The following is a 27857-nucleotide window of genomic DNA, read 5'->3' on the forward strand; positions in this document are numbered from 1 at the left end:
GTGAGAGGTCCAAGGTGTCTGTCATACTGTTTAGACACGTCTCCTAAGGTGGATAGATGGACCCGAAGCTTAGAAGAGAAGCTGTGCCATAGACACCACCAGAGATGTGAGCTGTGAGTCTGCCACTCCCAGGTGCTCCTTTCACGCCCCTCAAGTCCTGGCCCCTCTTTCCCCAGAATACCTCAGACCCCCCACTTCTCTCCACCTCACGTCTGGTGCTACTGTTATCTCCTGCAAGGGTTACTCCCGCAGCCTCCCGCTACCTGGGCTTCCTCCTCCTCCCCTCGTCCCCTCGTCCACTGACAGAGTGACCTTCCCAAACGTGAAGGTCTGTGTGTGACGCACCTCAGCTTAAGAGCCTTCAGCAGTTCTCTGCTGCCCTCAAAATCCGTCACCCTCATGGTGTGGGACCTGACCCCTGGCGTGCCCTCCAGCTGGGTCACACTTCTCCGGGCCCTTTGGCATCTGGAACCTGCTGTAGGTCCCTGGGTGGAACGGACCCTCTTCACTGCCAGGTCTTGTACACACTGATCCTTGTGTCTGCAATGCTTTTTAACCCCGCCTCCAAGCCTTACGCCTGGTTAACTACTAACTGTTCCCCTTCTGCTCGCAAGTGAAGCCTCTGAAAAGCATTTTCTACTTGCCATAACTAGGTTAGGTATCCCTCCTAGGAGGTTTTGATTCCAGCTCTGCTCAGCCTTCTTAGAGCAGCTTACAACTGGAGGGACATTGCTGCTTCCTCCTCTCCCCCGACCATGCTGTAAGCTCCTAGGAACTGTCTTGGATATAGGAACTGTCTTGTTTCCCAGTGTATGTACAATACCCGCCTGGAGGCTGGGTCAGAGTGGGAGCTCGGGAAATATCTGCCCAATGAATCAATGAATCAGTTAGTTCATGGGGATAGAAGAGGTTGCCCCCATCCTCTCTGCTGATCAAAGGGAAGTTCTAACTCAGACCTCTGCATTCAGCCCATGTTACGGGGCAGAGACGTATGTAAGAGCCAGGGGGCACCTGGCAAGGAGTGACGTAGAAGGTGGTGGAACCAAGATCAGGCGTAGTCGGAGAAGTCAGCCAAACAATTCCAAGAAGGTGGTGGTCATAAGTGTCGATACCCAAGAGAGCTTAGCAATGGGAATTGACTTTGAATTTCTGTCGGGTTGGGCTCGGCTCTACAGACTTCGCTGCAGAGTGATCGCAGAGCGTGGAGGAGGGAGGGAAAGGTGAGAAGACGCTGTGTGTATGGCCAGCAAAGGGAAGGAGAGGTAGGCATGGGGCTTGAGGAGCCTGTACTCGTCTGCTAGGGCCGCCATCACAAAATACCACAGGCTGGGTGACTTAAACAGCAGAAACTTACTTTCTCACCGGTCTGGAGGCTAGAAGTCTGAGATCAAGGTGTCAGCAGGGTGGGTTTCTTCTGAGGCCTCTCTCTTTGTCTCGTAGATGGCCACCTTCTCCCTGGGTCTTCACATGGTCTTCCCTCTGTGCCTGTGTCTGGATTTCTTCTTCTTATAAGAGCACTGGTCATATTGGATCAGGGTCCACCCCTATGAGCTCATCTCACCTGAATTGTCTCTTTTTTAAAAATATTTATTTATTTATTTTCCTGCATCGAGTCTTAGTTGCGGCATGCAGGATCTTAGTTCCGGCACGCGGGCTTCTCTCTAGCTGTGGCACACGGGCTCAGTAGTTGCGTTGTGGCACACGGGCTCTCTAGTTGTGGCACGCAGGCTTAGTTGCCCCGTGGTGTGTGGGATCTTAGTTCCCCAACTAGGGATCGAAGCCATGTTCCCTGCATTGGAAGGTGGATTCTTAACCATCGGACCACCAGGGAAGCCCCCTTGACTGCCTCTTTAAAGGCCTCTTCTCTGAATACAGTCACAGTCTGAGATACTGACGGCTGGACCTTCCACACATGAATTTGGGAGACACACTCCAGGCCACGTAGGGAGGAAGAGTGGAGAGAATTAATTCATGATGGGCAGGACTCCAGCAGGGAATCACTGAGGCAGGAAGGTCCTGGAGGAAGCCGGAGGACGCCTGAGAGGCAGCCACCTCTGAATATGTGAGGACAGTCCTCATGCTCTGCCCCAGCCGTGCTTTCAGCACAGGTGGCTGTGTCCATCCATCCTCCCTCCGAGCAACAGGTGGCCCAGCTTGTGCTTTAGCCTCCTGGGCCTCCAGGATGGGGGCCGAGTGTCTGTCCAGTGGGGCTTCCCTCACTGCGCCAGCTGGGGCTGCTGTGCATTTAGTCTTGCCATACCAGGCCTGTTCTGCATTGTCCCATTCCGAAACTGGCCCAGGGGACGTGATTCTGTGAAAGAGTTCCTCCTGGCCCAGGGAGTCTCATGAGAGAATCTTAGGTAAAGGCATTTCAGCAAAGCCAGACGCATTTTTTTTAACAACAGAATCCTACGTACACGATAGATTTAAATCTCTCTTGTGCTGAAATAGGGAATTGTATCCTTCCCTGATTTTCTAAACCCCTTTACCAACTGTGATCGTGCAAAGCTTGAAAGGCACCAGTGGTGAAGCATTCAAGGGAGTGTATGTCTTATTAAAGCCGTTTGTATCTCAGGCAGTAGGTGAGATGTATGTGTGAGAGAGAGAGGGATTGATTCTTCCCCCTGCACACTGTCTAGCCTTCCCCCAGATTAACCCAGTGTTCACTCATCAGGTGGTGAGTAGGGTCGCCTGTGGTCAGTAGGACCGTTGGAAGAACAAGCGGAGCCACCATAGGGCCTGTCCTGCCACCCAGAGCTTGACAGTGAGCCCATTGCCTCCAAAACGTTATTGAATGGTTTGGAACAAGAATAAGTTCCTGTGGTTTTTTTTTTTATACACCTTAGGATAAACTACCCCCATCGGGTTGAATCTTTAAATGTTTTAGACAAAATTCTGCTCATTTTTCTGAGTTTCTGTTTTTCCATGGGGTATTTTTTGTAAAGTGTAGACAGAAGCAAGGTTGCTATCACTTACAAATTATAATTTGCTGATTCCCACAAAGAGACCTGTCTTCTTGTCTAAGCTGCACCCAAAAGCCTTTCCTCCCAAACCAGTGGTGCTGAGAAACCCTCAGCTAAAGAGATGGGCAGAAAGGGCCATGACTCTTGACCCCCGTGGAAGGACCTTGTGGAGCACCACATGTGGCTTCAGCCAAGTTGCCCAAAAGGCAGCGAGGCTGCCGGAGGTCAGGGTGAGGCTCTTCCTCTGTCAGGGGCAGGTTCCTTTAAAGAGCAGCCTGTGAGCCGAGGGGCATCCAGAGTGGCAGGGACCGCCTCTCCCTTCTAATGCATGTCAGGGAGAGGGCTGCTCTCAGCCACAGACAGGCTCCACGGAAGCAAGCCTCCAACAGTGATCACAAAGGGCCGAGGGCTCTGAGGCTTCCGGCCCTGGTCAGCTGGCAGGTGCACACAGGGAGAGCCACCCTGTCCGGCCGGTCCCTGCACCATTCGCCAGGGAGCCCCCTTTCCTGTTTCACCCATCCAGCTCTTGGGGGCACAGCCAACTTCTTATGTATCAGCCAGCGTGAGAGAGAGGGGGACAGCGAACACAGTCAGCCAGCTCTGGATGGAACGCGCCTTTCAGAAATGTGGGACCCTCTGGGCTGCAGTGGTTCTTAGGTCTCCCAGAGCCACGGGATGGCTTTTAAAGGAAGTGTCCTGTGCGTCGGATCTTTCAGCTGAAAGTGGACAAGGTAGCGGGCAGTTCCAGGGGCGGCCCTCGGAAGTCTGGTCACAGTGGCAAAGCCAGCACCACGGACAGCAGAGCGGTGAGCAGCACTCCCACCAGCAGCCCGGTCAGACTGAAGTGTTCCAGGTAAATCAGCGAGCACCGCCTTCTCGTAGGTACCGGCGTCTCTCTCTGCTTCCTCTCCCCCTCGGTCTCTGCCTCCCTGCCACAGCACGACTGCCCATAGAGACTGTGCGTGTTGGCCCCTCCCAGGGAAGGTAGTAGCCCTGACTTGAGGGGGTCCAGTAGGAGGCTCGGCTCTTCTCGTGAATTCCGTGCAGGTATTGCTGGTTGAGGCTGCCTGGGCGCCTTGCCACTCTGAGTTTTTTGAGCCATTTCTGGTCCATCCCTCGCGCCTGGGGCAGCCCTGACCTAAGTGTGCAGCAGCAGTGGACATCACCGGCAGCCCCACGGCGCAGGACTCAGCCCCTTTGGGGTGTTCAGAGCTCCACTTTTCAGCCAGAAAAGTTCTCACTGGGGAAAGGCTCCTGTGGGGGGGCATGAACCGGCTGATGCTCCATCCACCCCACCAGGTCTTCATGAGGGAGAAACACCTCCTAACAAGAGCCCCAGGTGCCTTCTGTCATGTCCCAGAGCCTGCCCCGCAGAGCGAGGATGGGGGAGGAAGCACCTGGTGGTAGGGCTCTGAGACCCGCAGACTAAGATCCCCCTTCTCAAGGGAGAGCTTGCCCTTTACCCCACCCTCATCCCAAGCACCTTTCCCACCAGGTCGAGCAGCATCTTCAGAGACAAAGGTCTAGAACCCAGATGTCACTCCAGGTCCCCAAAGGGACAGAGTCCTTTTACATATGCAGAGAGGTACCCTGACCTGTAAGGATGAGCCCCTCCTTCCTCCGTCCATAAGGCTCAGCCCCGCCCCATTCTTACGCCTCACAACTGCCATGTAAGGCAGAATTCCCTAACCTGGTTCTTCATGGTCATGATGCTAAAAAGAATTGTTGGTCAAATAAGTTTGCGAAACATGATTAAATAGACTTATTCGGTTTCTTGACTGCAGGACTTATCAGAGCCTTTATTATACTAACGAGGACTGAGGATTTTTAGGAGGCAGGCAAAGTATACCTTGTTTCCCAAACTCATTTGTCCACAGAATTCTTTCCTCCCAGAGTATCTCATGGGCCAAGAGTTGGACACAACACACTTTGGGAAATTTGCCATAAGGGCTCCTCGGATTTTCTGGATGGGTAGTCTGAGGCCCAGAGAACTTGAAGGACTTGTTAAAAGTGAAGTCTAACCTTGCAGGGATTTGGCCTTGCCCTAGATATACACAGTGAAGACAGGCCACTCAGCTGTTCACGCACGTAGCCCTCCTTTTGCCCCTCCCCGTGTTGCAGTGTTGTTGCATTTTGATCATCGGTTGTATGTACCTTGCTTGGCACCAAGCTGGGTTCTCCCCACCAGTGGGCCTCTTGTCCACCCTGTGTCCTGGCTCAGTTTTAAATAGAGAAAGGTCATGTCCTGAAGTTGTGTTTGTGTGCTGGAATGACAGCTCCCAGGAGAGAACAGCTTCCCAGGATCTCAGACATTTGAGGACCGTCTCAGAGCATCCCTCAGGTGGCCGGTGGCGTGTTCCTGGGCCGCCCACTTAAAGAGATGACCATGAGGGTGGCTGGCAGGCTGGGCTCCTGGGACGTGCCGGTGCCCAGGAGGATGAGCCGACTCCCCTGCGCTTTTTTTTCTTCTCTCCTGCAGGACATGCTGCCCATGCCAGGAGATCCAACCCAGGGGACTGGCAACTATAACATTGAAGACTTTGCCGACCTGGGCATGTTCCCGCCGTTTTCTGAGTAGCTGCGCACAGAGCGAGGCTTCCACCGGGCAGTGCCCCCCATGCCGTGACATCGACGCCCACGTGAACGGGGCCCCCCCGCGCCCTGCTTGCCCTGCCGCGGGACCCCCCAGCAGAAGACATCTCGCCCCCTGTGTTCCCCTCACTGCCGTGGTGTTGCTCAGCTTCTAACCCACAGCTGCAGCTGCTCGGCCACCGACCAGGAGCCCAATAGACGTCGGGGGCTGGTTGTATTTATTGTATTTTACCTGTCTGTGCTTGGGAGGAGAGCCCATTGGGTTCTTCAAATCTGGTTGTGAATAATCTCATATTAGACAATTTTCATCTATAAAAAGTTCAGTTACAGCTCAGAGAGCCCAAGCCGCACCCTCAGGCCTGCCCAGGAAGCTGGAATCTGGTTTCTTCTGGCCTTTAACTCCTGTGTCCGGGTGGGGCTTAAGGGGTGTTGGGGAAAGAGGTGAGCAGGATGCACAGGCTTTGTTCTCTGGAGCTGGAGAGGAGGAGCCTGGGGACACCGGGGAGGGGGACGCCGGCTCCTCTGGGCCCTGTCTCAGCCACGTCTGTGCGTCCGTCGTGCCGTGAGACGCGTGTACTTGGTGCCGTGTGATGTGAATCCTTGTCCTGATGGATGTGTTGTGCCCCGTGTCTGTCGTGTGCGGCCACAGTGAGGGTCTAGAATCCAGGGTGTGTGGCGAGAGTGACATCCCGGATGTGCAGCCCCGTCCAAGCTGAGCAGGACCCCTGTGGCCGGGGGGAAGCAGGGCCCAGGGCCTGGGCGCCAGGCGGACAGGCTGAACTGAGCAGACGGGCACTTGACGGCATCACCAGGGCTCCTGGCCGGGAGCTGCCCACTTTGATGGGTCAGTTCTTTGGTCCAAGCCCCCCGCGTGCAGATTCAGAGCCCACAAGAGTGCCCACCCTTTCCTCTCTGTGTCTGAAGAGCAGCCTCTCCTGGTTCCGCCAGGGCTTCTCATCCTTGCCCTGTTGGTGAGAGCCGGGCTTTGTCCCCGCCCGATGGCTGCAGGGTCACCCCTTGAGCTCACAGAGACTCTGGCCCCCATGGGGGTGTGGGGGGGAGGGCAGGGCGCCCAGGCCTCCCGGTCCTTCTGTGCCACAGGGGTGCTTTCCTGGGACCAAGGTCTGGAGATGACTGAGGGGTGAACCCTGTGCGTGGAGTGGGAGCTCTGAGATGTTCCCCGCCAGGCAGCCCGAGCCTCCTCTCTTCAGCCAGCTGGCAACAGTGGCATCTCGGGGGGCGGAGGCGGGGGGTGGGGGGGATTGCGGGACTCCGGCTCCGGTTTTGGTTCCAGTTCTGATTCTGCCGCATACTCGCCAGGGCCTTGAATTCCTCAGGTGGTCTCAAGACAGAGTAAGAGCTGACTTCTAGAAGCTTCTACCTGGCTGACCTCTGAGCCCCCGGTCCCTGGCTTGCTGTGTTTCCCTCAGATTTGAGGAGATCAGTTGAAGAATCCATCCCTCCAGTTTTACTTACCTCTGCCCCTCGCATGCCCTTGACGCTAAGGAAAGAAACTCTCGTGTTCTCTTCCTTTCCTGATGGTCACCCTCCTGTCCTGCATCATCATACCTGGCTGGGAAACAACCCTTGTATCCCTCCTTCCTTAATTCTGATGGGCCAGGCAGAACGGAGTTGCTTCTAGGCTGCCTGAGGGGGGAGTGAGCCTGGCCTGCAGGAAGGAGCCAGGGGAGAGTGTTTGCTCTCAGCCTCTGGGAGTTCTGCATTAAAACCCCAGCCCTGGCTGGCATCCAGAGGGGGTGTGTGCCCAGTCTTGCCTGGAGAGCTCCAGCTATAATAGTCCTCCATTGTTCAGGAGAATACCTTTGTCCGGTAGCTTTGTGTGATCCCAGTTCCTAGGCTCTAAATTAACACTGACTTTACAGTTTCTAGAGTGGCTCTTAATCCTTTTGTATATAGTGGTGATTGGACGTGGGGTTTAGACGCACATGATATCCTTTTACCCTTAGGAGCCTTTTGGCTTCTGGGAAAATGGCAAGTGGCTGAAACTCCACACACCCTGTCAGTACCAGAGCCAGAAAGGGCTCCCGGGCGTGCCCTGCCCCTGGGGCCACCTCTGCCCACCCCTACCAGCAGCCCTGAGCTTGCCCCAGGCGGTGGGCTTAATTATTTCCCAGAAAGGCACAAGAATAGCTTTTGGATCAAAGAATGGTTTCTCAGTGAAATGAAAATGGACTTCTTGTGGCGTTTAGTCTCTGGGTTTGGAAGTTTGACGGGGCATGGGGGTATGTTTGTCTTTCCTTCTGGTTTCAGAGGGCACTTGGGGATTTTCTGAGGGGTACACACTGGTCGGCACGCCGACTAGGCCCAGCCCACCTGGGCTGTGCTGGGTGCCGAGGGGATGCAAAAGGACAGAGGAGGACAGCCTTGCCCCCAGGGTCCTTTCATCTACTTCACCCACTTACACAGCATCTAGGGTGAGGACCAGTCAGTTCTTGGTCCTAGAAGGCGAGGATTCATGGGCGACTGAAAGCCAGACATAAAGGGGGAGCATCGTGACTAAGTAGGCCCAACGTCCCCCTTCCAGCTTTGTCCCCAGAGCCCGCGAGGGAGTCTGACTGCAGTCTGACCCACAGCTCGAGTTCTCTATTTTCTCTATTGCCCATTCCACTCTTTGGTTATGATTCTTAGAAGCCACCATGTGGCCACTAAGGAACAGAGAAGACCGAGAGGATCCCACATCCGAGGGATTCTCTCCCCAAGGAATTTTAAGACAAACTGGAGTGAGAATTAAAGCCCTAGAGGGTCTAATTACCCCAGTTTGCAGAAGAACCTCCCTCGCCAGTCCCGCCCAGCCAGGAGGCCAGGATGCCCACAGCCCTGCATCGGCGTGGCCTTTGGCCCTGATCCCTCTCCTACTGGAGACAGAGGCAAAGCTGGGTTGGGAAGGCGAGCAACACCTAGGACTTTGGCTCTGGGACTCTCTTCCTCACGCACACATCTCATCTCACAGCTACTAGGCCTTCGGCTGGCTTTCCTTAGGCTGAGCAAGCAGAAGGCTTTCCACCCAAAAGGGCCAGACGGTGGCTGCCTGAACTATTGGTGAGGACACAGACGCAGCCACGCTGAGGCTTGGCCTGGACTTGGTTAGGGAACTGCGACAGTGGCTCCGGAGGTTCTAGAACACCCTGCCTCTGTGTTGGTCCCCACTAGCTTTGTCTTTAGTTTTGGTTTCAGGAAGCAATAGAGTACCACAAACAGCCACATTCTTCTCTGCTTCCCGGTTTATCAAGTTCAACCCTTCTGTTGTTTCCTGAATACCTGTTGCAACAAGTAGGATTCTGATAGCTGATGGAACTGACATCGGGGAGCGTGGATCTCCTGTGCCAATAAAGAGACCGTGTTCCCCAGACGACCCACCCTGGACACCATCAGTGCTGCAGCCAGGCTTGGCCGAGAGACGAGTCAGGCCCCGGGGAAATGAGTGTGTTCCCTTCCGCCCACATCAGTACCTGGGCCAGCAGATGAGCAGTGAACCTCTCCCCCCTGGGCCCACCTGCCCCCTAACAGTTATGACCTGTCATCTTAGCAAGACCAAGCCGGTCACCTAACAGCTCTAGCCAGTAACAAGTCAGGATGGAAATGCTCCTTGTTCTACTAGAAAGTATGGGTTTGGTCATGAGGTCGCTGTGTCCTGACTTGCCAGGACGACCCAACTTGTCCGTTCCAAGCCTTCCCCCCGTGCCAGATCCTCATCTTGTATATGAAGGGAACTGGCTGTCCTCCTTTTCCTCAGCTGCCTGGCGTCTGGGGCAACTTGAAGTGGCATCACACCACGATGCAGGCACATTTTCACATGTAGGTGTGCCTGGGTCTTGGGGCCAGAGCCTATGGGCCAATGGCTGTGGAGGTGGGAAAAGGGGGGTCTCGCAGGACCAGGGCAGCTTGCTTCCAGTAACAATCTCATTTTCCTTCAAAAGCGAGAGAGTTCACAGATGAGCTTCAGTGGACAATTTAAGCACTTCATCGTTTCTCTTTTAACCTTTCTTCTTATGAATGTGAACTGTGCTGTGGATAAATCATCACTTGTATTTCTTGAATGTTCTCTATGACTAACAGTTATTAAGTCAGTTGTGTATATGTGTAACTAATGTAACTGCCTTTTAAAATTTCATTACAATAAAAATGGCTTTGCTCTGAACGCCGAATAGCCCAGGCCAACTTTGTAATTGAACAATTCGTAGAACCTACTCTTGGAGTTTGGGAGATTATCTCGTATTACGCTTCCTAAGGGCTGTGTTGTGTTGTAGCCAGGAAAGGGTGTAGAATACACATATGCTAAAGAGTGACTCTGTCAGGGGTTCTAGCTATGCAAAATTAAAAAAAGAAACTAATAATTCTTGGCTTTGTATGTTAGGCAAGGCCCTCTAGAAGGCTCTTTGCAAATGCAATTTTTATTATCATTATAAACCTCTGCTCTGTGGATATTATCCCTGGTTTATAGATTAAGAAACTGGGACTCAGAGAAGTTAAGTGACTTATCTAAGAACACACAGGAGGGAAATGACAGAACCAAGATTTGATCTTAGGTCTCATTACAAAACCCTGTGTATACTGTCCTCTTCAAACCTCTACAGTAATTATTTCTTTTTAAAATTCCCCCATAATTAAATTAGTATTTTAATATGCTCAAACTTCTAGTAAATGCTTACAGAATCTAAACTTCTCTGTTGAAAAAGGACCATTTGGATTCTAGCAAAATAGCAGACTAAAATCACTTGGAAACTCTTTTCCATCAAACATTTAGCGTTGTTATTTTTTACAGCTTTATTGAGCTACTACTGACATAAAAGAAACTACACATATTTAATTGCACACGGGAGGTGGGAATTCCCTGGCCATCCAGTGGTTAGGACTCGGTGCTTTCACTGCCATAGGCATAGGTTCAATCCCTGGTCAGGGAACCAAGATCTAGCAAGCAACACAGCGCAGCCAAACAAAACAAAAGCAAGTACTACAGGGAAAGTCAGTGCAGAACAGGAAATGAAGGTGACGTCCATCCGATTCCAAGTTTTGAGAAGTGGTGCATACACCCCATCAGCAAGAGATTGTGGTTATTTAAGAAGAAAGTATTTTTTTAAATAAAATAAAATAAATGTACACAGGAGAAAATTTTGTGTCCTTGAGTTAGGCATAGATTTCTTGGATACTAGACCAAACGCATGACCTGTAAAAGGATAAAATGACAACTTGGACTTTAAAAATTCAAAGGTCACAAACGTGTATTTAAATGACAAAACTCATGACATTGTTCACTTAAGATGTGTTCTTTATGTTTTGCGTAAATTATGTCTAAATTAAGTGGATGTAAAAATCATTGCTGTAAAATGTAAAATTTTTACATCTCCTGATGTAAAAATCAGGAGAGTTTTTTGTGGAATTTGACAAAGTGATCCCCAATTTCCTATGGAAGAAGAAAAAAAAAGAATAGCCAATACATTTTAATATGATATTTTAGAAAAAAGAAGAGAAAGAACAAGGAAGAAGAAGAGAAGGAGAAAGATGGAACATTCAAACTACGGGGCTCCTGGAAACGTCATAATTAAAAGTGTGGATTGGCATAGAGATAGAAAACTAGATCCATAGAACACCACAAAGAACCTAGAAGTACACACATTCAGAAAAGAGAATATTTGGTACACGTGCCACTGAAGCGAGCCGGAGACTGTTATTTGCAAGAGTCAGCATTACAAATCATGGCGACCAGACAGACTTCCAATAAATGGTGCTGGGGAAAAGCATGTAGGAAAAGAAGTAATTATACGCTTATCTTACACAATACACAAAAGATAAATTCCACACAGATGAAAACATCTGAGTGTTAAAAAGCAATATATGTAAACTGTTTAGAAAAAAATCTAGGAAAAAATATTGATGAAATCAAGTCAGGGAAGGAGTTTTTAAACCAGGCACAGAGACCACAAACCAGGAAAAAAACGGTTATGTTTAAGCTCACTAAAAAATAATCCGCTTGAAGAAATGGAAAAGACAACCAATAAACTGGTAGAAATATTTGCAATTTATATACCCAACAAAGTGGTATTCACTTTGTTGAGAGAGAATATTCAGAATATAAGGATTCATAAAAATCAACAAGAGGAAATTCCCTGGTGGTCTAGTGGTTAAGACTCTGCGCTCCCAATGCAGGGGGCGTGGGTTCAATCCCTGGTTAGGGAACTAAGATCCCGCATGCTGCAACTAAGAGCCCACGCACCACAACTAAAAGATCCTGCATGCCGTAACTAAGATTTATTTGGTGCAGCCACATAAATAAATAAATATATTTTTTTAATCAATAAGAAAAATATCAATACAACTCAGTAGATGAATAGCCAAAGAGTTTGAATTGCCAATTCACAGAAACTCAAATGGCATTAGATACATGAGAAAAGACTGAACCTCACTAGTAATTAAGGGAAATGCAAAATTAAAGCAAGATAACATCTGTCACCCAGATTTACTAGGCAATTGTTATGAAGATATGGGGAAACAGGGACTCTTCGCTTGCTGGTGGGAAACAGGACAGATGCTCTGGCGAGTGTTACACAATATCCCAACACATCAAAAATGTACGAGCCCTGTGACTGAGTGAACACAAGTGTCTGTCCTAGGAAACCTCCCACGTGTGCACGAGAGGGCTGGTAAAAGGAAATTCACTGCACTGCTTGTAATAGTGAAAAAGTGGGAACCGGTCTAATCATCCTTTTAGCAGAGAAATAAATAAACTGATTTAGTCACAAAATTTGTGTGCAGCACTTAAAACGATCTTGTAGCAGCGTGCACACATCCTGAAAACATACTATTGAATTTAAAAGACTGCATATTTGTATAACTGAAGGCAATTACATATTTTTTGTGCATAAATAGATATGCAGTAAAAGTTTTTTAAAAGAAGAATCTCATGGACGGATAGGCACAGCTGAGGAAGGACATAGATGAGCCCCAGACTGAGCAGCTGGAGTTTGTCCTCTAAGATGAACAGGAGGATAATAGGAGAGGCTGAGCCCTGCCCAGATAAAAGACAGAGACCACATATTTCTCATTCTCAAAGTCAAGGAGACCTTCCCGACTACCCAAGCACAGAAAGCCTCCTTGGAGGTCAAAAAGGGAGTGATGCCAACCTACCCACAGGCCTCTTTGATGGAATCCATCTTGGCTAAAAGATGCGCGCACACCCAGGGGTGGACCCTGAGATAAACCAAATATGGTCGCAGAACCAGGCAAAGCAAGATGATTGGCCAAAGGAAACCTGGAAGAAATGCCCCCTATAAGTGCTTCAAACTACCACGAGGGCATGACTCTCTCTCCGAGTCCTGCCGTGTGCCTATCCACACTTACTCTTTTTCCTCCTAATAAACACTTTGTTTCACTACTTTCGCCTTTGTGGGAATTCATTTCTGCAAAGCCGTATGGGCCAGGGCCTTGTCACTGGCCACTGGTCTAGTGGCTAGGATTCAGCACTCTCCCTGCCACGACCCAACCTCAATCTCTGGCCAGGAACTGAAACCTTGCTTCAAGCTGCTGCAGGCCGAGGCCGCCAGAGATCAGATAGAGAGGGAAAGAGGGGAAGGAGTGGCTGTGTGGTTGAATTCCTTAAAGCAGATTAAGACAGAGAAAAGAGAGAGGCGTTGATTGAAAATAAAGGGAAAGGCTTCCCTGGTGGCGCAGTGGTTGAGAGTCTGCCTGCCGACGCAGGGGACGCGGGTTCGTGCCCCGGTCCGGGAGGATCCCACATGCTGCAGAGCGGCTGGGCCCGTGAGCCATGGCCGCTGAGCCTGCGCGTCCGGAGCCTGTGCTCCGCAACGGGAGAGGCCACAACAGTGAGAGGCCCGCATACAGCAAAAAAAAAAAGAAAGGGAAAAAGAAAAGTATCTGAAGCAGTTATGGCAAAATGTTAAACGCCTGTTTCATCTTGGTGATGAGCACATAAGAATATGGTATACTTTTTCTCAACTTTGCTGTATAGTAGAAATATTTAATAATTAAACATAAATCAGTAAATGAAAAAAACAGCTACTTAATCTCACTATGTAGGACTTCCCTGGTGGTCCAGTGGTTAAGACTGGGCTTCCACTGAAGGGGGCACAGGTTCGATACCTGGCCGGGGAACTAAGATCCTACGTGTGACAGGTTGCAGCCAAAAAAAAAAAAGAGATCTCACTATGTAGTCAGAGAAATGCAAATTAAAGTAACAATGAGATGGCGTTTCTCACCGATGGATTGGCAAAAGCACAAAATAGTGATTATATCTGCCACAGGTAAGAATACATGGGAAAGAATTTTCTCAAGTAATTTTGGTAGAAATGTAAGTTTTCACAACTTATTTTGAGGGTAAGTGGCAATATCTGTAAATTTAAAACAAACATATTTTGATTCAGCTATCTCACTTCTAAACAGCCTTCCTAATGAAATAAAAGCTTTGAAATGTATAGGTAGATATATAAGAACGTTTACTGCAGCAATATTTTCCAGTGGGAAAAAGCGAAACTAAGGCAAAGCCTTAACAGATGAACAAACTGGAGAACATCTGTATCATTAAATATTATATAGCATTACCTCAATATATTAGCAAATGAAAGCAATAATCAGCAAAGCATAAATAATTTTAACCCATTTGATAAAAACAAACATTAGCAAAAGCTCATTTTGTAGGTTCGTTTATGAGTACATGATTGTGCATATATATGTGTGTGTGTTGTACATGGAAAGTGTATAAAAATATCCACATTAGACTGTATTTGAAGGGGAGGGAATGGTCAGAGGGATTGTAGAAGTGGAGAGAGTAAGCAAAAATGAAAATAAATACATATAACTGGAAAAGTGTTCTGGTCCCATTGCATTTATATAAAATTCTGTGTGCGTTTATATGCATGAAAGATTATGAAACGATAGTAACCTATCTCAAAATAGATAGAATCTCGGTGAATTTACCTTTTATCCTTGTAATTTTTAATGTTATATGTTTTACAAAGAATATATATTACTTATAAAATCTTGAAAAATAATAAAAAGCAAATCGCCTGTTAGAGTAAGAAAATACTACTCAATGATCTGTGGCGACCTAAATGGGAAGGAAATCTAAAAGGAGGCAATATATGTATACGTATAACTGATTCACTTTGCTGCACAGCAGAAACTAACACAACATTGTAAAGCAACTATACTCCAATTTAAAACGAAAAAAAAAATAAGAAAGTTAATGACTAGCTGCATACTTAGGAATTTAGATGCCAAGAGGTGGGAGAGAGAAGCATGCACTTAGGCAGTGGTTAGAAAGAGCCATAGCTGGACACACCTGTGACAGACTGGACAGTGAAAGAATTGCCAGGCAGGAACAGGAGAGAAGAAATAGTGAATAAAGCCCAAATACTTGCCAGGACCTGGGCTGGTACTTCACCTGTAGCCTCTCTTTAATGCCCCAAATAGACAACTAAACGAAAATATACTCTTGTCATAGACAGAGCAATAGTTATTATTTTCCTGATGTTACTAATAATATACGCTCATTATTTTGAAAGTAGAGAGTATAGGAAAGTATGAAGAATGAAAGATTTGGGCTTCCCTGGTGGCGCAGTGGTTGAGAGTCTGCCTACCGATGCAGGGGACACGGGATCGTGGCCCAGTCCGCGAAGATCCCACATGCCGCAGAGCGGCTGGGCCCGTGGGCCATGGCCGCTGAGCCTGCGCGTCCGGAGCCTGTGCTCCGCAACGGGAGAGGCCGCAACAGTGAGAGGCCCGCGTACCGCAAAAAAAAAAAAAAAAAAAAAAAAAAAGAATGAAAGATTTGATTCCAATTCATGCTGTTGATGAAGCGACCCAGTGAGTAGGGAGGGGCAACAGGGATGAAAAGCAGTGGTGTGGAAGCACGAGGCTTCTCAGGATTGGAGGGGGGAATAAAGATGCAGGAGCATCAGCTACGTTCTCACTGTACTCCCTACACTTTCAAGGCCACCTCCCAGCCTCCCCAGGGTCCCAATGGCTCCGCATCTTCCACTGAGAGGAAAATAAGGTCGTCTCCCCTGTGACCACTTTGAAGCCTAACGGTTGTGAACTTTTACTTCTCCCGCAAACCCTCTCAAGCTTGTTCTCTCTGTAGACACTTGCGTGGCACCTGCCACTTGCCAGGCATGGTGCTGGGGCTACACAGCGCAGACCCATCCCCACCCCTAGAGGCCCCATCCCTAGGGGAGAGAGACAAGCAAACAGAATATGACATTCCAGAGTGTGCTAAGAGTTTAGGAGGAGAGCACACATCCTGCGCCAACACAGATGGCCAAGGAGAGCTGGAGAAGGGCTGCGTAGCTTGGAAGGCTGTGATTAGCATGACTTCACCCAGCAGGTCCCAGATGGGGCCCATCAACAATGGGGCCTCCCCACTGGGCTCACAGCTTGTTGGCTCAGCTTTTGCAGAAAGCACTTAATGGGTTCCCATCTCCAAGCCCAAGACCTTTATAAGTCATGAACTAGGTATGCCACCCCTCAGCAGGACACCAGATTAAAATGACTGGAATGCAGCCTGCCTCTTGTCCTACAGCCCAACTCCTAATTCTTCCCACACATTTCACTTAAGAGTCAAATAAAAATGCCAAAAACAAAGAAACGTGACCTGGCACCAACGGGGCAAAGAAAACAACATTTCATCACAGCAATTCATCTGTGTGTGAGCATTTCTCTTCCCGAAGTGTCCTTGATGGTAAAAGCCATGTCAACTCATGTTTCTCATGGAACTTCCGCATCCCTAAATGGCTACCATGTTTTTCATCATGGCCATGTTTGAGCGTAAGCTGGGCCCACAGAACTGAGCTCTGTCAGTGATGATGTCACACAAGGGTGATCCCTTAGACCCCTGACTACTCTTCTGGGAGGCGTAGTTCTGAGAGCTGCCTGTGGAAGACACAGAAGGTCACCTAGCTGCATCAACTTAGTCAGGAGCCAGGATCCCAAGTGCTGAGAAGATGCTAGAGACCTTGGAGTTATGTTTTCCTAGGTTCACTTCCCTCTGGCAGAAGAAAGTGTTAATGCACTTCCAAGTCATCGGGTAAGGGTGGGAGGGAGCTCACACAGGGAGAGGGGCCGGCTCCCAGGAAGGTGAGACAGAAAAGAGAAAGGATCTCTGGTGTGGTGCTGAATAGGTTTTCAGTGGAGGCTAGTTCAGGGTTTTTTTTAATCAGTCTCTGCCCAGTACATCCAACAGTACATGGTGCTCAGTGACTGCTTTAAATTATAAGGAATTCCTTTGCTGTACGCCTGAAACTAACACAACATTGTAAATCAACTACAATATGAAATAAAAATTGAATTAAAAACTTTTTTTAAAAACTATAAGGAATTCAGGACTTCCCTGGTGATCAAGTGGGTAAGACTCTGCACTACCAATGCAGGGGGCCTGGGTTCGATCCCTGGTTTGGGAACTGGATCCCGCATACCTGCCGCAACTAAGAGTTCGCATGCCGCAACTAAAGATCCCGTGTGCCACAACTAAGCCCCGGCGCAGCCAAACTAAATATAAACAAATAATAAACAAAAATAAATAAGTATTTTTTTAAGTTAAAAAAAAAACTATAAGGAATTCATTTTGCTCTAAGTCACAAGAATTTGACAGAAGAGGCAGAGACAGATTCCTCAATTGTCCAGATTTACAGTGAGTTCATAATGACTGATAGCAGCCTGAGAGGCTTCTGGAAGGTCTCAGACCCCACGTCTGTGCCAGGGATGGGCATGCACACTTGTATTTTCATTCCTGTCTGCCTCAAGCAGATGGAGAGGACGGAAGTCAGTGGAGAACTGGGATGGAGACGTGGTTAGCATTGGGTCATGATGAAAACTGTCTGAGCTCAAGGGAGAGGGCTCAACCAGGCTCAGCAAGGATTCCTGAAAAGCGACATACAGGGAACACTTGAGAACCCATGTGTAAAGACACTTCCTGTCATCTGAGAAAACAGCCCCATGATGCCAGGGCCAAGTGACAGAGAGATGGCATGTTCCAGACAGATAACCTGAAGATAAGAAATGGGAGAGAAGCAGAAGGGCAGGCTGTGTGGCAAGGGCCAAGATGCGGGTGCTGGTCTTCAGTGTGCCCTGGGCCCAAGGATCCTGTAGAAACCACAGGCCCGGGGTCCAAGGGGACTGAGCTTCAGCACGACATCAGAAGTTAACAAGAAAGTCATGACATGTGACGGGGTTGAGGGAACACAGCCCTTCTGAGCAGACCATGGAGGTCCCTGTGAGTCTGTTATCCTGCTGCTGAAAGACCTCTGCCCATTTTCACACACCCCAGCTCTCTGCTTTCACTCTTGGAAGCTGGGTCTCCTTGTTGAAGGACTGTCCTCAGGCTACTGGATTCTACTTTGCTGAAGCACACAGAGCCAGGAACGCCTGAGATTTTTACATCCCACCAAGAACAGCCCTTTACCAATGACCAACGAATGCAGCAGCATCAATACCCCAGCTCCCTTGCTCCTCGATGGGATATCTCCACATTGTAACTTAGTATATTTTCTCTAGAACATCCCTGTGAGATTGCGATACACTTACCTCTGTGGAAACCTTATTTCCTTGATACTGTAGCTTGCTGAGTCTTCCTCTTCAATACCACTTCCTGGGGTGAGGTGTCCCTGGGAGCCTTCCCCGGTGTTTGAGGTCAGCTGTCCTGAGTATCCTGTGAGTGCTGTATCTTCTAGATTTGTACAGTTACGGGATGGAGGTGGTGGTAGGTCGAAGTGCCACAACACCCCTTAAGTAAATCACTTTCACAAAGAAAGTGATTTCACATTTTTCTAAGATGATATACTTCTGAAGAAGCATGTCTCAGACAGCCCGTCTATAACAAACACTAAACTGCAGCAAAGTAAGGAATAGGAACATTCACCCTTCATTATTCTATCAGAAAAAAAGAAATTCAAAAATATTTTTAGGGACTTCCCTGGTGGGGCAATGGTTAATACTCCATGCTCCCAATGCAGGGGACGTGGGTTTGATCCCTGGTTGGGGAACTAGACCTGACATGCGTGCTGCAACTAAGAGTTCACATGCCACAACTAAGGAGCCCCCTGCCGCAACTAAGACCCAGCACAACCAAATAAATAAATATTTTTAAAAGATACTTTTAAAGCTATGCATACAAAGAATTTCACCTTTCCTTTTCAATAAAAATAAATTTTAAATTTTAGTAATATTTGATACTGTAGATGTGGAAAAGACCTTGTCCTCAAAGAAACCTATTTTTCCCAGGACTAGGGAACGCTATTTATCCTGGCTGACCTGAGATTTTCCCAATTTTAGCAGTGAAAGTCCTATGTCCTGGAACCGAAGATAACCAGGACATTTGTTCACCTACCCAGGACCTCAACATTTCCTGGAAAGGCACACAGAGCCCCAGAAGAGGAAGGAAGCTGCTGACAGGATATAGTGGAACCACAGATGTTTACAGCTGGTGGGGATTTCGGTGATTACAGAGCATTTTTAGGTAACAGATGAGGAAAAGGGGTCCAGAAGTTCAGAAGAACTTGTTTCCCAGAAGCTTTGGCCATCAAGGAAAGCTCCTCTCTGCCTGGTTCTTCTAGATGAATAAAGCCAAGAATCAGACCCACAAAGATCTCATTTGTGGGGAATTTTCTACATCACATTCAACTCCCCAGATGTGTGGAGAATGACCCTTCCCCTTTGACCCAAAGGTGGCTGACCAGGTCAAATGTGCATGTTCTACCTGAGTCCACATCATAAAGGGCTTAGCAACTGAATGCAAACCCGCCCTGGCAGGTTGGCTCACTGAAGAAAACACTTGAGTTTTTGAGGCTGAACTTTCTGAAGGGAGCACATGGTTTTTCCCCTGAGGACACCCGACACAAGAGCTCTTGTCATCTCATGGGACCCTCTGAAGACCCTGAGGAGGATGGAGTGGCTGAAACCCCCGCTTGTCCCTGTGGAAGAGAAGGGAAGAGGCCCCGGGCAGAAGCCCTGGAGTGGTGGCCACCACAGAGTGTGTGGCCCAGTGCTTGGCCTGCCACGGGACTCCCAAGCCTGAGGCCATTTAGGAACAAGCCCGGTATATTAGTTTCCTCGGGTTGCTGCGACCAATTACCAAAGCCTGGTTGGCTTAAAACAAGAGAAATTAATTCTTTCATGATTCTGGAGACCAGAAGTCTGAAATCAGGATGTTGGCAAGGTTGGTTCCTTCTGGAGGCTCTGAGGGAGGGTCAGCTCTGTGTCTATTTCAAACCACTGGTGGCTGCCGGCAGTTTTTGGTTTTCCCTGGCTTATAGCTCTGTGCCCCCAATCTCTGCTTCCATCTCTACGTGGCCTTTCTGCATTACTGTGTCTCAAATCTCCCCCTCCTTTCTCTTATAAGGACACCAGTCATTGGATTTAGGGCCCACCCAGATAATCCAGGGTGATCTCATCTCATGATCCTTAACCTGATTACATCTGCAAAGGCTCTATTTCCAAGTCAGGTTACATTCACAGGTTAGGACTTAGATATATTTGGGGGAAGGTACGATCAACCCATTCCACAAGGCAAGGGGGTAGGAAGAGTTCCAGTTGCCTGGTCTTCCACAAAAACATGCAGGAGTCCAGACACTCTGTCTCAAAAGTGTGGAGGCCCAAACAGAATATCCAGAAATGCCTGGAGCAACAGAAAACATCACTGCTACCGACGTGTGAGGCCAAGGAAAATGTGTTTCGGTTCCTGAAGAAGCACTTGGATGAGCAGAGAAAACAGTTGCATGAGCTGGAACAGCAGGTAGACGGGATGCAGAAACAGCAGGCCTGAGAGTGACAACAAACAGCTGGGCATCCTCAGTGCCAGAGGGGGAAAGGCCTGAGGGCGGTCACTGTATGATTCAGACTGCCAGAGAGCACTAACCAAGTGGGAGGTTCACGTCTATTCCCTGAGACCCTCCTTTCAGGCACTTCCACCTGCCACCATGGCCACCATGACAATTGCACAGATCTAGAAGACACAGTGCTTACAGAAGGCTCAGAACTGCTGACCTCACACCCCAGGAGACAGACACCTCACCCAAGGAGGAGGGAGGGGAGGCAGGACCTCCAGCAGAGAGTGACGTGTTCAGGATGCTGAGGACCAGTTGCACTACTCTTCAGGAATAGAATGGATTCATTGAGAAATGAAAGATGGGCGGGGAGACAGTATGCAGAAAGGCAGCTCAAAGCTTAGTAATTTGTTGGGGAAAAGGAAGGAGATGGAGCAGTGGCAGGAATTATGGTGAGGTTAAACAAATGGGGCAACGGAGACCCCTGACAGGACAGGAGCAAATGGTACAAGTCCCTAAAACCAGCACTGCCTCTTCTTGCCCAGCAATCTCCATCAGAGAAGAGAGCAGGGCTGGTGTAAAAACAAAACAAAACAAAAATCATGCAACACGGAGACAAAGAAAAGCTGTTCTCAAAAATCTGAATCCACCTGGTTTGAGACTAATAGGTTCACTGACAAAGGTTAGGGATTTTGTTCTTTTTTCTTTTTAATTAATTAATTAATTAATTTGGCTGCATCAGATCTTAATTGTGGCGCATGGGCTTAGTTGCCCCATTGCATGTGGGATTTTAGTTTCCCCGACCAGGGATCAAACCCATGTCCCCTGCACTGGAAGGCGGATTCTTAACCACTGGACCACCAGGGAAGTCCCTGTTCTTTCTTCTTTTGTTTTGTTTATGTTTTGCATTAGAAATATTGCCTTCTTATCTTTCTGGAGTCTATTTCTTGGAGGCCAAGATTATGCTCCAGTAATACCCTAGAATGGACAGATACCTAGGGTGTGGTATGGGTAAATTCATCCCTGTATCTCTACCTTCTAACACAACATCCAAAAAAGCGATCAAAGCATGTTTTTAGCTTGATTGAATATAAGGAAATTTATCCAAGGGCAATGATGGATTTGCCCACTGGGGTACCATACTCTCCATCTGTAGGCACCTCCTTGGCCTGGAGATAATGGTGACATGTCTCACAAAAACAGAGGGACGACAGGTTGTTGACCTAAACTTCCAATTACAATTTTTACTTTTGGGGGGTATCATTCATGCAAAAGCGTGGAGCAAATCCCAGAGAAATTTCCAGTGGACCCTGGAGACTCCCAGATGATTATGGATCAATGACGAATGTTAGAGTAGGAAGAAGACCAAAGGAGGGCCTGGATCACCTCACATTTGTATATTGGATAGGATCCCATCTCCAGTTCCTTTGGCCCCTGCTGCCTGACCCAGTGTCTCTGAGTCTGGAGAGACGCTCAGCCTGGGCTCTTCCAGGAGGGAACACACACAGGAACACCTGGGATAGGCAGGGACTGGACTTGGAAGTCTTGTTCAGAGACACAGGCTGTGTGTGGATCTATAAATCACAGATGGTTGGTGCTCTTTATTTATTTTTTTGCTTCCATATGGGCCTGTCTGATTTGTGTGGGATCTGAAGGCTAGAAGAAGAGAGGACTACCATTTGGGGAGGAACAGCAAGACAGTGAGGCTGCTTGAGACTAGAAAGAGGGGGCGTCCACTCAGATTTCAGAGGTAAAGTCCTCTGTCATTCATCCGTTGTAGAGGGTGTTTGGGGAAAGCTGGGTCACGGCTACAGCAATGAGCTGAGATGAGATCAGCGTGGTGTGGGAGCAGGAAGTCATCCATGGGTCAGAGCACCATGTGCATGTGGAGGAGGCTCAGCTCCAGGTCAGAAACCCACAGTCATGGGCTGCCAAATTTGCATTTCTCAGCAACGGTGACGTCCTGCGAAGGTGCTTCTCTAATGGGGTGAACGAAGGGTGGAAAAGGGTATTTCCAACTCAAACAAGATGAAGATGGACATACTCCGGAGCATCACAGGAAGTGTCCGTGCTGACCCACAATAGAGAGAGGGCTGGCATTCCCGGTGTGGGCCAGAGGCTGTGTTGGGCAACAGCAACTGTGCAAGAAGCATGGAGCTAGAGAATGCTGCCTTTTCGGAATAGGTGCACCAGCCAATGTATCTTCCCTCTTTCTTCTGTTCATAAAGAAAAGCAAAAACAGAGGAGGGAGTGTGTTTTAGAAGAATTACTCTGGAAAGAGGATGGTAGTTACATTTATCAAAATTCTTCCAATGACACACGTTGCATTTTTCGAATGGAGATAAAATTCACATACCATGTTAAATTGTACAGTTCAGTGCTTTTAGTCTATAAACAAGGTTGTGCAACCATCGTGACTAATTCCAGAACATTTCATCACCCCATAAGGAAACCCCACACCCCTCCTATTCCCCTCCTCCCTTCAACCCCAGCAGCCAGTAATCTACTTTCTGTCTGGATGGATTTGCCTGTTTGGTACATTTCATATAAATGGAATCCTACTAAATGTGGCCTTTTGTGTCTGGCTTCTGTCATTTAGTGTAAGGGTTTCAAAGTTCATCGACGTTGTGGCATGTATCAGAACTTTATCCCTTTTATTACCAAATAACATTCCCTTGTATTAATATACCACTTCATTCTCTTAACAGCCGTTCAAAGAGCAAAAATTTTTAATTTTTACCCAAGTTCCAATTATTAATCTTGCTTTTGTGGATGTGCTTTTGGTGTTCTTAGCTAAGAAATCTCTAACCCAAGATCACTGTGCTTACCTCTATGTTTTTCTTCTAGATATTTTATCATTTTAAGCTTTATCCTATTCTTGGATACTCCCTCTCCATACGTATTGCTTCAAGTGGTTTATTTCCTCTTTGTTTTTGTTTCAATTTTTCTAATTTTGGAGGAGGGCAGCACTCTCAGCTCTGTGAGATCAGAGATCTCTGCTTAGTTCACTTATCTCCCCCAACAGCTGGAAATATTACCTGGCACATGGTGGAGACACAATATTTGATGAATGAATGAATGATGTCTGGATTTCCCTCTCCCATCTGCCAGAAGCACTTCTGCTTCCTCGTCTTACTTGGTAAGAACATCTTCTACTTCTTATTCTTCTTCCTACAATGGACTGCACTGTTCTAGGTGTTAGACATCCTCCCTGTCCTTGAGTTCATAATGACAGAAAGGCCTACAGAAGAAGGAACATATCCAATTACTAAGAGAGAAAAGTCGTTAGAAGGTATATCAAAAATACTTTCTACAATAGGCATTGTTGTTGTTGCAGCAGACAGATTTATTTGATCCAGATTATTTCAGAGTTATAAGCTAAGCCTTTCCTATTAACAATATGAGGCCTTTAGGCATTAGAGAATTAGCTAAATTGAAACTGCAATGAATCAAACAAACAAACAACCCAATCCAAAAACGGGCGGAAGATCTAAATAGACATTTTGCCAAAGTAGACATACAGTTTGCCAACAAACATATGAAAAGATGCTCAACATCAGTAATCATTAGAGAAATGCAAATCAAAACCACAATGAGGTATCACCTCACACCGGTCGGAATGGCCATCATCAAAAAATCTAGAAACAATAATTGCTGGAGAGGGTGTGGAGAAAAGGGAACCCTCTTACACTGCTGGTGGGAGAGTAAATTGACACAGCCACGATGGAGAACAGTATGGAGGTTCCTTAAAAAACTAAAACTAGGGCTTCCCTGGTGGCACAGTGGTTAAGAATCCACCTGCCAACGCAGGGGACACGGGTTCAAGCCCTGTTCCAGGAAGATCCCACATGCTGCAGAGCAACTAAGCCCGTGCACCACAACTACTGAAACCCGCGCTCCTAGAGCCCGTGCTCCACGACAAGAAAAGCCACCACAATGAGAAGCCCACACACCGCAACGAAGAGTAACTCCCACTCGCTGCAACTAGAGAAAGCCTGTGCACAGCAACAAAGACCCAAAGCAGCCAAAAATAAATACATAAATAAATAAAATTTTTTAAAAAACTAAAAATAGAACTACCATATGACCCAACAATCCCACTACTGGGCATATACCCTGAGAAAACCATAATTCAAAAAGACACACACACACACACACACAAAAAAAAGACACATATACCACAATGTTCATTGCAGCACTATTTACAATATCCAGGACATGGAAGCAACCTAAATGTCCATTGACAGATGAATGGATAAAGAAGATGTGGCACATATATATACAATGGAATATTACTCAGCCATAAAAAGGAATGAAACTGAGTTATTTGTAGTGAGGTGGATGGACCTAAAATCTGTCAGAGTGAAGTAAGTCAGAAAGAGAAAAACAAATATTGTATGCCAACACACATATATGGAATCTAAAAAACGGTACTGATGAACCTAGTGGCTGAGCAGGAATAAAGACGTAGATGTAGAGAACGGACTTGAGGACACAGAGGAAAAGGAGAAGCTGGGACGAAGTGAGAGAGTAGCATTGACATATATACACTACCAAATGTAAAATAGATAGCTAGTGGGAAGCAGCCGCATAGCACAGGGAGATCAGCTCGATGCTTTGTGACAACCTAGAAGGGTGGGATAGGGAAAGTGGGAGGGAGGCTCAAGAGGGAGGGGATATGGGGATATATGTATACATATAGCTGATTCACTTTGTTGTTCAGCAGAAACTAACACAACATTGTAAAGCAACTATACTCCAATAAAGATATATTAAAAAAAACTGCAATGAGATATCATTCCCCATCTATCAGAATGGCTTAGATGAAAAATAGTGACAACACCAGATGCTGGCAAGGATGCGGAGAAGATGGATCGCTCAGACCTTGGTGGTGGTGAGGTTGCAAAATGGTACAGCCACTCTGAAAAGTAGTTTGGCGGTTTCTTTCAAAACCAAAAAAAATGGATTTGCCATACAACTCAGTAATGGCACTCTTGGGGATTTATCACAGGAAAATGAAAGACTTATTTTTCACTCAAGAAATTGCAAATTTTAAAAAAATTGTAAATGAATGTTCATAACAGCTTTATTCATAATAGCTAAAAACTGTTCTACAAGCGGTTGAGTGGGTAAAAAGAATCCTGTGTTACATCCATACCATGGAATTTTGCTCGGCAGTAAAAAAGAACCAACTTTTTTTTTTTTTTTTTTTGCAGTACGCGGGCCACTCACTGTTGTGGCCTCTCCCGTTGCAAAGCACAGGCTCCAGACGCGCAGGCCCAGCGGCCATGGCTCACGGGCCCAGCTGCTCCGCGGCATGGGGGATCTTCCCGGACCAGGGCACGAACCCGTGTTCCCTGCATCGGCAGGCAGACTCTCAACCACTGCACCACCAGGGAAGCCCAAGAACCAACTATTGATTCATGGAACAACTTGGATGAGCCTGGAGGAAATCACGCTGAGTAAGAAAAGCCAATCTCAAAAGGATACTGTGCTACTTGATTCTACTAGTGTGACAGTCATGAAATAAGATAATTTTAGAGACAGAGAGTGGATTAGCGGTTGCCAGGGTTTAAGGAGGGAGGGATGGGTGTGACTATAAAAGGTAACATGAGGGAACCTTCTGGAGATGGTACAGTGAGTATCTTCACTGAAGTGGTGGTTCTACAAGGCTATACACACCCACATATTGCATAGAGCTACGGCCACACACATGTGCACACGCACACAAGTGCGTGTAGAACTGGTAATAACCGAATAAACTCTATGGGTAGCACCAATGTCAATTTCATGGTTTTGATGTCATCTACAGCTGTGAAGGGTGTAAACAAGGGGGCAGAGGAGACAGGAAAAGGATGCATGGGACTTCCATGTACATTTCCTTGCAGCCTCCTGAGAATCTATCATTATTTCAAAGTAAGGCTTTTTTTTTTTAATGAGGCTTTAGTACAGTATATTTATAAATTACAAAATGCTTTTCCAATTATGTTGATATGAACTTGTGTCCAATGCTCAAGAAACCCAAAGGGAAACAATTTTTTTTTTTAACAGACGTGTATTAAGGAAGTAGCATCAGCAGTGTCAAATGACACAGCTGTCAAGTAATATCCGGCCTGGAAAGTGTCCACTGAACTTAGGAGTCACTGGGGACCTGGCAAGAGAAAGTCCAGTGGTATAGCAAAGGCAGAATCCAGGTGCCCTTTCTGTGAGGACTAACCCCCAAGAGTGCAGACACCAGGAAAAAGGAGGTCCCCAGACCTCGATCACAAGGCAACACCTAGGTTTCAGAAAAGCTCAATGAATAGAATGAGCAGCAGGTCGACCTGATGGTTCTGGGCAGAGCCAGTAGGTGAGGTCAAGAGGTCCCAGCAGTGGGCAGACAGCCAGGGAGCAGGGAGCTGGGAGGCCCTGATGGACACTTCTTATAGTACAAGCACATGTTCAAGGTCCTATAAGGATTCTAATTCGAGTACTCGCCCCTGCTGCACTTGTACATACTGGCTTTATACAACTGTCTTAAGAATAAAAAACATGACTTACATGTGCTGTCCTTCCTCCACTAAGTGGTCATTATTGATCACGGGGATACAGACTCTGTCCCATGAGACCTAGAAAAGACCACTGCAAGTTTCTGACTGTCATTCAGTAATAGATCATAAGCCACGCAGACCCATGTGTATACTCTCTGATCCATTCACTCAGAACGTGGGAATTTATTATATCAAATTTACTCAACAGAAGGAAAAGTTAAACCCCTAAAATTCTTCATTTTGGTTACATTTGTATAATAAGTAATGATTTAACATTAAACTGTGAACATTCCATTCTCTTTATCCTATCCTTCCCTACCCACTCTCCACTCAGGGAGCAGGGAGAGCCTCTATGTATCCTGCTTCTAGGGGGGAATAGAAAGTGCCTTTAAAAAGAGAGATTACAGGGCTTCCCTGGTGGCACAGTGGTTAAGAATCTGCCTGCCAATGAGGGACACACGGGTTCGAGCGCTGGTCCCGGAAGATCCCACATGTGAGCAGCAGCTGGGCCCGAGTGCCACAACTACTGAGCCTGAACTCCAAAGCCGGCGATCCACAGCTACTGAGGCTGCGTGCCACAGCTGCTGAGGCCCGCGCGCCTGGAGCCCGTGCTCTGCAATGGGAGAGGCCACCACAGTGAGAAGCCTGCACACCGCAAGGAAGAGTAGCCCCCGCAGGTGGCAACTGGAGAAAGCCGCGTGCTGCAATGAAGACCCAATGCGACCCTAAATAAATAAATAAATAATTTTTCTTAAAAAAAAAAAAAAGAGAGATTACATATAGACACTTTGGAAGTTTCAGCCTTTACTGAAAGTTTGAAGGAATTTTCTAGGCATTCTAGGATCTAGACTACAAAAATACAAAGCCAAGCTTCGAAGGCTGAGGGGAGTTTTTACTTCCCTTTGGGTACCGAAGACTCATGATGACCTAATAGTGATCTTTTTACCTGCAAGTGTTCTGAATATGTCACTCCCAAACATGCC

The 27857-nt window shown here is 47.4% G+C and overlaps 1 protein-coding gene across 7 annotated transcripts in view; it reads left to right on the plus strand.

Annotated features, from left to right (window-relative positions):
* The window catches only part of ARNT2 (aryl hydrocarbon receptor nuclear translocator 2), a 194186-nt gene extending 184472 nt beyond the window's left edge, over nucleotides 1-9714 (plus strand). For 6 of the 7 annotated variants that reach the window (XM_081227601.1, XM_081227597.1, XM_081227598.1 and 3 more), the window contains 2 exons: nucleotides 3680-3816; nucleotides 5443-9714. In XM_081227601.1, the coding sequence (XP_081083727.1) occupies nucleotides 3680-3816; nucleotides 5443-5541 (236 nt within the window). In that variant the 3' untranslated portion in view covers nucleotides 5542-9714. Of the gene's footprint in view, nucleotides 1-3679; nucleotides 3842-5442 lie in introns of all 7 variants that reach the window. The other variant, XM_081227599.1, reaches the window with a different exon arrangement.
* The last annotated feature ends 18143 nt before the right edge of the window (nucleotides 9715-27857 follow it).

Source organism: Mesoplodon bidens (assembly GCF_964165515.1).
Source record: "Mesoplodon bidens genome assembly, chromosome: 3".
NCBI lineage: Eukaryota > Metazoa > Chordata > Mammalia > Artiodactyla > Ziphiidae > Mesoplodon > Mesoplodon bidens.